General features: G+C 34.8%; 1 protein-coding gene and 1 long non-coding RNA gene across 3 annotated transcripts in view; both read left to right on the forward strand.

Moving 5' to 3' along the window:
- The first annotated feature begins 445 nt into the window (after positions 1-445).
- Positions 446-9,398, forward strand: part of FGF7 (fibroblast growth factor 7) — a 64,583-nt gene continuing 55,630 nt past the window's right edge. The window contains exons 1-2 of one of the 2 annotated variants that reach the window (XM_019533645.1): positions 446-637; positions 1,188-1,778. In XM_019533645.1, coding sequence (XP_019389190.1) covers positions 1,493-1,778 — 286 coding nt within the window. In that variant the 5' untranslated portion in view covers positions 446-637; positions 1,188-1,492. The remainder of the gene's footprint in view (positions 638-1,187; positions 1,779-9,398) is intronic. The other variant, XM_019533646.1, reaches the window with a different exon arrangement.
- Positions 6,280-9,398, forward strand: part of LOC109309048 — a 17,229-nt gene continuing 14,110 nt past the window's right edge. Inside the window, exon 1 of the long non-coding RNA XR_002100771.1 lies at positions 6,280-6,289. This is a non-coding gene — a long non-coding RNA (uncharacterized LOC109309048). The remainder of the gene's footprint in view (positions 6,290-9,398) is intronic.

Genomic DNA, 9,398 nt, shown 5'->3' on the forward strand with positions numbered 1-9,398 from the left:
AGACAAAAAGCAGTATACATATCTATCGTGAAGGGGACGTGCGTGTGTGTGTGTGTGTGTGTGTGTGTGTGTGTGTGTGTGTGTGTGTGTGTGTGTGTGTGTGACAGAGAAAGAGAACTAGAGGGCATTGTAGGGAGAGGTTAGGACAGAAAAATACTGAACTTAAATAAAAAAATAGAAATGTTTTGTTTTAACTGACAGGAAAAAGCTTTTGTCCAAAAATGTTGAAATACATTTCTAGAAAGTAGGTATTTACTTGGAAACTGAAAGCATAAACTATGTTCATAGCTCCCTCTGATGACCATTGGATACTACACAACCAGAGTCTCCTTTTATTTTTGTTCATGCATTCAACTGACAGCTGACTGGTTAAATTCTAATTGCTTCCAAGTGAGGTCAGCAAAGGTATTTATCGAAAAGGACTGAACAACAGGCTCAACACACACATGCACGCGCATGCATAAGCACATACACACACCCCATCTCTCTTGCATGTTGATTTATGGAAACAATTATAATTCTAGTGGAACCTTTCTAAGCTGAGTAAGTTTGTAGCTACAGTAAAGAGACTCATGCTACAAAAAGCAGAGAACAGAAATGGAATACTTGTGTATCCAGATGTTATCAGCAGGAACAAGTAAGTTATCAGTCCTTTAAAAGGAAAGCTATCATTTCTAACAGCTATTAGCTTTTTCTGTCTTCTTGATTTATACATGTTAGAAGTAATTTTCTTGAAGTTAAAAATCTCTTAGTAACTGAACTATATATGTATAAAAATATCCAGTCTGTCCTGATGCTTAAACTAGTGAAATGTGGGCACTTCTCTAGAAATAATGGAGCTAACAAGAAGGTATAGACATGAATGAATCGTAAGTATCAGAGGTACAATAGCATTTTAACATGTGTAAGTTTAACAGCTCAGTTGAATCAACAGATTTTTTGAAAGAGTTCTTACTGACCTGCAGACAATTTAGGTATAGGCAGGTAAAATGTATGCAGATGTAAAAAAACTTCTTATAAAAGTTATATAGTATGTATGCTTGTGTAATTTGTTAAAGAAATTAGATTAATAGTGTCATGCTCTGTTAAGCTAAATGGCTTGTTGCTACACTTATCTGGCATTTTATAGTCTCACACATATTTAACAATTGACAACACAAGATTTATACATACTGCTTTTCTCACAGATCTTTTACTTTCAGTGGAAGCAGCAAATTCAAGTAGTACAGAAAGTCACGACAACCAAGGTTTTTATTACCTGCTTCTTTAAAGGATATCGCGACTGAAAGGATACTTAAGGAGTTATCCTGTTTCAACATCAGTAACTTTTAAGGAATAAGGATCAAAATTCTTGAAGAGGGAGATATCTTATTTAAATCAATCTACAACTTCCAGTAAAGACAGAAGGCAGGTCAATGAACTAAAAGCAACAAACTACTTGAGATTTAATTTTCATTATGTTTTTCATGAACACCCAGAACACTGCACTATAATGCACAAATGGATACTGACATGGATCCTGCCAATTTTGCTCTACAGATTATACTTTTACATTATCTTTCTAATGGGCACTATATCTTTAGCTTGCAATGACATGACTCCAGAGCAAATGGCTACAAATGTGAACTGTTCCAGCCCTGAGAGACATACCAGAAGCTATGATTATATGGAAGGGGGGGATGTGAGAGTGAGAAGACTTTTTTGTCGAACACAATGGTATATGAGGATTGATGAAAGAGGCAAAATTAAGGGGACACGAGAAGCAAACAACAACTACAGTAAGTAATACATCCACTTCTGCAATTTAAATTGATACTTTCCAAAAAGTAAGCATTACCTGCTCTTATCCCTTTGTTTACAATATTTTCACAAGAATGTCATATATTGTAGCGACCATTCTATTAGACAAGTTTTCCAATTAATCATACAGCAGGACATTTGGTACTGATTTTGAAATGCGTCACTTTAAATAATATGTTGTAGATCTGCTAATGTATTGGTTACAGCTGGTAACTATTAGCAAACAGAGAACCTATTTTAACATGTGAATTAAGGTTGTAAGTATGAAAAAGTATAACCACAAACTTTGCTCATAAAGTACTTATGAAATATTAGACCACATTTATGTAGTACAAACTGCCTAGAAGTTTGGTGCGTTTGAGTTAACAATTAAAACATACGCAATACTAGAACGTTCAGTGGAAAGAATTATGTAAACTGCCTTGCAAAACCATTCACATAATTTGCCAAGTCAGGAACAAAATCTGTTATAGCTTCTGCAGCTCGCTATTACTATGATGATGATGATGATGATGATGATGAAGACATATTCCCTTTTACTTCCAAAGAGATTACTCACCTAGAGAGGGTGGAAATGTACCATTTTGCAAAACTGTATCAAGTAGAATTTTAGCATTGGCCAAAGATATTAATCTTAATGCAGGTATAAAAGTCACATTACTTTTGCTAATTTGACTTTGTCACTGTAATGGTACTGTAAATTTATTCAAACATAATATCTACTTTTCAGAAACACAAACTCCTGTACAATTTCTGTACGATACAATGAAAAATGGTATTTTTCAGTATAAAACAAAACACAAAGGAACAAATAAGCAAAAAATTATTACTATTTCAGAGGTCAGAGATAAGTTGTCAAAAGAAAGAACAAATATCTGTCCTGTGATGCCCTTAAATGTTGATACAAAATTTGCAACGTAAATCATACAGATTTTATGTAACAGCTGCAAAAATCAAAGTGAAAGGAATGGTAATATGATTAGTCATTTTCATTTGATTTTTTTCTGCATAATAAATTCTTGCCATTCTTTTCAAGTGCTATGCTATTGTGCCAAGAATAGCACGTTTTACTGTTTTACCTCATGATTATAATGCTTGGCATCTTATGCAGCTGGAGTTTTCTTGATACATTTTACTGATTCTTTTCAAAACCATCTATATCAGTCTCCTTTCTTTCTACAATTAATTATATAATGGACAACCATATTGCTTTAAATGACAAATCAGTTTAATGGCTGAGAGACAAATATAAAGATTTTTATTTCATCCTCATTCAGGCAGACTGCCATTGAATTTCAATGGGATATTGAAACAGTAAGGACCACATGACTGTAGTCTAAAATCCAGTTCCTTCTCCACTAATATTAATGACAAAACTCTAGGCTTCAATGGGGCCAGCATTCACCCTAAAACGGTTAAATGTTTTTTCCCCTCTGTTTTTTAAAGGCATATGTTTATTAATGTTGCAGTCTTGTATCTTTGTTTGTTTGATCTATTACTTGCTTGTATACAAAACCTCCAGAAGAGTTTGTATAATTAAACCCTATGGGATGCTCTGGATTTGCTTTTTATGATTTCATGCTGTTTAACCAATAAGTTGGCTTGCAATTTAGTATTTCAGATTCAAGTAAAGGACCTTAATCTGTGATTCTTATTGTTGTAGCATATTATTTTCTATAGATTTATTCTCTCATGATTTCATGACTAATATCAGTTAGATCTCAGGTAAATGTAGCATATTTATCTCTGAAAATTTTCCCTGAAATGCAAATGTCTTAATATTTGATGAAGGGTTACATTTTACTGAAAAATATGAAGGAAAAAATGTAGTTAAACCATTAAAACCACCAAAGCATGCTGCTGACTGGTTAACATTTATATTTTTACATTCAGCTTAAACTCAGATTTATTTTTCTTCTGATACCTGTTACATTTCAAAAAGAAAAGTGTAGCTTCAATGTTTTATCCACATCAGGTATACTATAAGGAAATCTCTGCCACATTTATTGCAGAAATAGATAAGTTAGTAGTCTCTCAGTATATTAAACATGGTTCATTTGCTAATTTATCTCTTATATACTAGGATATAATTATTTGAGTACTTTTGTTGGATAAGCAGAATAGAAAGATATGGGAAACATTCCTTGAACAACGATGGTGGCTGTATTTTCTGGGAACCTCACAAATTAGATTAGAATGAGCTCATCATTTATTTAAAACAGGTGTATACAGTTTGGGGTTGGGTTTTTTTGGCATACCCTCAATTTAAATTCAAATGAAAGACCAGTTCTAAATATATGTTTGTTGCCCTATAGTATACACATTTCTAAGCTATGTTCAGATGACACAAAAAAAAAAGATTAAACTAATGTACTTTTCCCAAAACAAATGAACCAAGGAGAACCTAATTCCTACTTTTATCCTAAACTCTTTAAAAATGTAAATTAGAATATTTATTACCAAACTGGATAAATCTTCAAGCATAAATTCACACCTCTCCGTCCTGTGACATACTACTTTATAATGCTTGACTGGAAGTGGTAAACCAAAGCATCCTCTCATGAGATCACTCCAACTGAGTCACAGATAAATCAACCACTTTACCTTCTGTGTCTGTCACTGTTTCAGCTGCTGCTTTGAAAAATGTCTTCATATCTGGTGCTGCCAGCCTCACTCCATAATGTCAAAACAATGCAAAAGTAATTAGGGAAGTCTCTACATCTACTTTTTCCCATAAGAAATGGAGGTGATGATATAGAAACTGCAGTATCCTATACTCTGAATGAAATTCATAATTTTAGGTGGATCCTGTCAAGGTGACAGATTTAAAAGAGGAATCATCACTCCTTCCCTTGGTGGTTCACTGACTGAATCATGAAATACTCAAATGTAAGCAGGGAAATTTCACATTGTTAATATATTAAGTGAATTTAATATTGGATAAAGATGCCAGATGGACACTCTTACAGGCAGAAATTGCTAGTTCATCCACAGACCATGTATTGCTTAACATGGACAATGGGCAAAGCAAGTTTCCTCACAATTTGGGGATCTCTAGAGAATGACACAACACCATGAAGCTAAACTGGAAACTTGAGAAGAGCCACAATGCACATTTCTTCTCGTGTTAGTCAAGGTTAAGGATGTAAAATACAAACTGTAAGGAGCAATAAAAGAACAGGGTCAGATCTAATTTTTTCTCTTCTTTGTATTTTAAAATTCTCTGCCAAGTCACAGAATAGGCCCACAATAATGTCACACTAAAAAAACAGCAGAAACAAAATAAACAGAACACTTTAATTATGTTTCAATGCACAATTAATCTTATTAATTGCACTTTGCTTGGAGTTACATGACTAAATACAGAATCAAGTTTTTAAAATAATCAGTATTAATTTCTCATTATTCAAAGTTCCCTTTTTTTTTAAAAAGTGTAAACAGTGTAGCTCTTAGTCCAAGAAATGGCAAGGTACCAGAATTTAACTTACTCTACATTTCTTCTATACAAGAGAAACAAATTCCTGAACCTTGCCCTATGCCAGTTAATACATACATAGGTACCAGAAGAATGTTTGATGTACACAAAACCAACAGCTTTAAAGAAATCTTTAAAAATGAAAAGGTATTGCCAGACTGTGGAACCTGGGTTTTGTTTTTTGGAACAGGACCTTTGTATTAAGCATCTTGGTACCTGGTTTCCAAGACCCCTTTTTGGGCATAAAGCTGAAAATTTGAATCAACTTTGTACATCAGAGGATAGTACGCTCTTCTACTAGCCATAGAAAATCACTCTATACATGACAGGCATAACTCTACTCATCAGCCTCAAAACTGAAATACAGAGTGAGGATCAAAAACCTCCCGCTGAGGCTAAATACAGATAGTCAAAAAGCCAGAGACTGAATTGGTTCAATCTTTACAGGTTAGTCTAAGCTGCACAGATTGAAACAATTAGCAAGTGAACAGACATTCACTTTTGATTCCAGAAATACAGGCACATGACTGCAGTGGCCCAGGCCAGAAGCCAGGAGGAACTAGAGCATGCCTCATTGTTTGGCTGGAGCAGACAGCTTGGGCCAAAGCTAGCTCACCCACCCTGCAAGGGAGGGTTTGTGGGGGGAGGTGCAAAGCATCCTGGGATGCTGGGGGACTGTGAATTAACTTGAATCTGGAGGAGATCTGGGGAACAGAGATTCAATAAACCAATTTAACTTAAATCAGTTAAGCCTGATACTATATCCATCCAGGTTTCTCTTAAACTGGTTTCAGCCATTTTGAAAGAGGTTTATGTGCACTGAATTTCTGTTGAGTTACAGATTTTAACCGATTTCTGATCACTTATACCACTTTATATGTAATTTCTGCCCCTAGCCTGAGAGACTAAAGGCAGTATAGAGATTCACCTTACAGACAAATTAAATTAGAGATGCATAAGGTTTTGTGATTCTAAGGGTCACTTCATCAGATGCTGTAAAAGGACATCCACAGAGTAGTGTAAGATTAAAGTAAGAATTAAGTAAAAGATGTGAAATAGAAAGTTCAATAGTATAGTTTTGTATAGTTCAGAATCTATTTTGCTTTTGGCACCCATTTACTGGATCTTGCCTAAGTATAAGCTGCTTACATTTCCAAAGCAAAAACACCAATAGTTCAGCTTCATTTAAAAGTGCCCTTATTGATAAAACAATGAAGTATTCCTCTCTCAGCAGGCAGTAATCAGGGGTGGACCTTTTAGTGATACATCTCCACATTTTTTGCAAATTTGGTCTTCCTTTCTTAATGCTTGAGCTTCCTTCAGTTCAGCTCTAAATACAAGAGTCTTGCAGATTTATTAGATTTTGTACAGAAAAAAGTAGAAGCCAAAAAACAGAGCTTATGTTGATTCAACATAAGAGGATTTACAACAAGGATTGGACTTTCCATGCTCTGTTGCCCCTGGAATCTCATTTTAAAGACATCAAAGGGATTTTGGTTATTGTGAAAGCCTTACAGAACCTTGACTCTTAACTGTCTTAAAAAACGTACATGAGTTTTAGATATGAATCTCCACTATGGTTTTTGTTTTTAGATATGAACCACCACTATGGGGTCTTTTTTTGTATCTGACCTAAACCCAGAAAGTGCCTATTTCTCTTGATTTAAGCTTGAATGGAGCCCAAAAATCTAAACAGCAAGATTTTTGCAGAAGCACACTGTTGCAAGACTTCTACTATTTTGGCCAACATTTCATAAGAACTTTCCATAAGATTCCAGCATCATTAAATGACTACCGTCCAGATTCAAACTCAAACCTAAACTCTAGGTTTTAGCCCATTCCAAACTCGGCTCCTACTGTACTCGTCTATTTCTAAATTAAATTAAATGTTTAAAATGTTATGTATGTAACAGGAAGCCAATTGGAAGGATGACAGTGATTTTAGTGTGAACATAACAGAATTGAAAAATTCCATAAAAATCTCATATAAAAAAACTGGAAATAGTAGTTAATGCTAAGAATGAAACTTACGTTTGATTAGGTTCCAGCAAATGTCATTTGGAGATTCAAAGGGCTAAATTATTTTGTAATATCACTCACTACCCTTTAGATGTATCCTAAACTTAGTATAGAAAAGACATAAAGGATAATCTGTAGTACAAGAGATGAATGACTGGATACATTTTATGTTGCTACTTTAATATTTTGCTTTAAAACATTTATAATGGCAAGACTCTGTAATGTAAAGTAGTTTTCCTTAAAATCCATAGCCTCACCACAGAATAAAGTTTACTGTTAATCAAAAATGTAAAATCTGACTTTACAAACTTCAAAATGTTATTTTCATTTTAAAACTATTTTAATTTAAAATATTACAAAAAATATTAAAGCAGAATTTTTATATTTATTGGAAATCTTTCTCATAAATAAAAAATAGATTAAATGGGATAAAAATATCATTTTTTGATTAAAAAAATTATGAAGTGTGAATAAACCTTGATTAGCTGTAGTGAACGTTAAGAGAAAATGGAAGAAAATTGCCCCAAGCAACCCATATCTCTTATTTTCCGATCTGGCCAAACAAACAACTCTTTAAAAATGTAATGTGTTTTAAAGATTATCTATACAATTTAAATTATGGCTCAGCAATAAGGCCTGTTGAAAATTCTCCTCTTCCTCTATTTCCTTTAATTTTTCCCTCTGGAAATAAAAATACACACTTTTAAATAGGTCTTTGCAATTATTAAGTTTTCAGATCTCTGTAGAACTCATCATGATTTACTTAGTAATGATATATGTTTTTTCCCTTACAATATTTTATGCTATATTTGTCTTAAGCTGTTATATGATCATTGCATTTTTCTTATTAAACATATATATTGTAAAAGGTGTGGGAGGATTAATTCCTATATCTAAATATTGGAAAGGATATTTCAAAGACAGGAGAGTCAGCATCCATTGGCATATTCCTCTCAACAGGTATATAGAAAATTCACAGTTCCTGATGACTATGTACCTGATTAAGTTTAATACAAAATGAAGTACATCATACCTAGATGGGAAATCCAGTCTTAGTTTTGCAAAGTTTTGTACGTCTGTGTTTCAGAGAAAAATGAAAAATAAACTCTAATTTGAGTTTGCTTCACACTTAGACTCCAAATGTCATTTCTGCAATTGATAACACTAGAAAAGTATTCCATAGGTTCCAAAATACTCGGGACTTCTGAGGAAATTCAGTCAATCATGGCATACAGACACCAATTCTCTCTTGAGAGTTTGGGTACCACTAAGCAGTCCCACTTCCAAGCAGATCTAGTCACTTAATTATTCCTTCTTCCTAGGTAACCCACAATTACTGAAAGACTATTATTGCAGTAGCTAATAGATTCCATCCTCCCAAACATATATGACAAAACAACATGGAAACAAAGTCAGCAAAAAGCACTGCAGATTGGGTCCCATATCCAATTCCTCCCTGGAGACTATTAGCATCTGGTGCAAGATACAGGAGTCTCTAGCTTGCTTTGAGGTACAACATGTGTGTTCAGCAGCCCCAGGATCAAAGTCATTAAATGCTTGGGAGGATCTAGGATTTCAGAAAGGGGCATGGGGAACTGGTGCTTCCTGAGTCAGGAGGGGCACTTGCCCCCCAATGGCCAGGTCAGGGATGGCCGATCCCCCCACCAGTCACGTGCACTCACTTGGAAGTGCCAGTGGCGCTCCTCCTGGTGCCTCTACTCCCCGGACAGGGAGGTTGCTTGGTCCTCCTGTGTATCCCATGCCAGCCCACATTAGACTGCAGGGGACCTAGGAACTGCAGCTGCAAGGAACTCAAGCTGCTGCAAGTGAGCTACACTGTTGAAATGGAATATGATCATGCCACTGCACCTCTCCTGGATTCAACCCCTGATTAAAGGCATGGGAGTAGCAGACTGTTCTACTATCTTGAAAAAATAGTTCTGTCCCCAAATATCTGGATTAAGCACCTAACTCCACTACTTTATGTATGCCATGGTATTTAGCACCTGTTTAAAGAGGATGTAAATACTCCCTCACCAGAATGTTGGCACTTAAAACTCGCTTTTTTATATATATATATATATATATATATATGACTGTAACA

This window comes from Crocodylus porosus, unplaced genomic scaffold, assembly GCF_001723895.1.
Source record: "Crocodylus porosus isolate Cpor-Errol unplaced genomic scaffold, CroPor_comp1, whole genome shotgun sequence".
Classification (NCBI taxonomy): Eukaryota; Metazoa; Chordata; order Crocodylia; family Crocodylidae; genus Crocodylus; species Crocodylus porosus.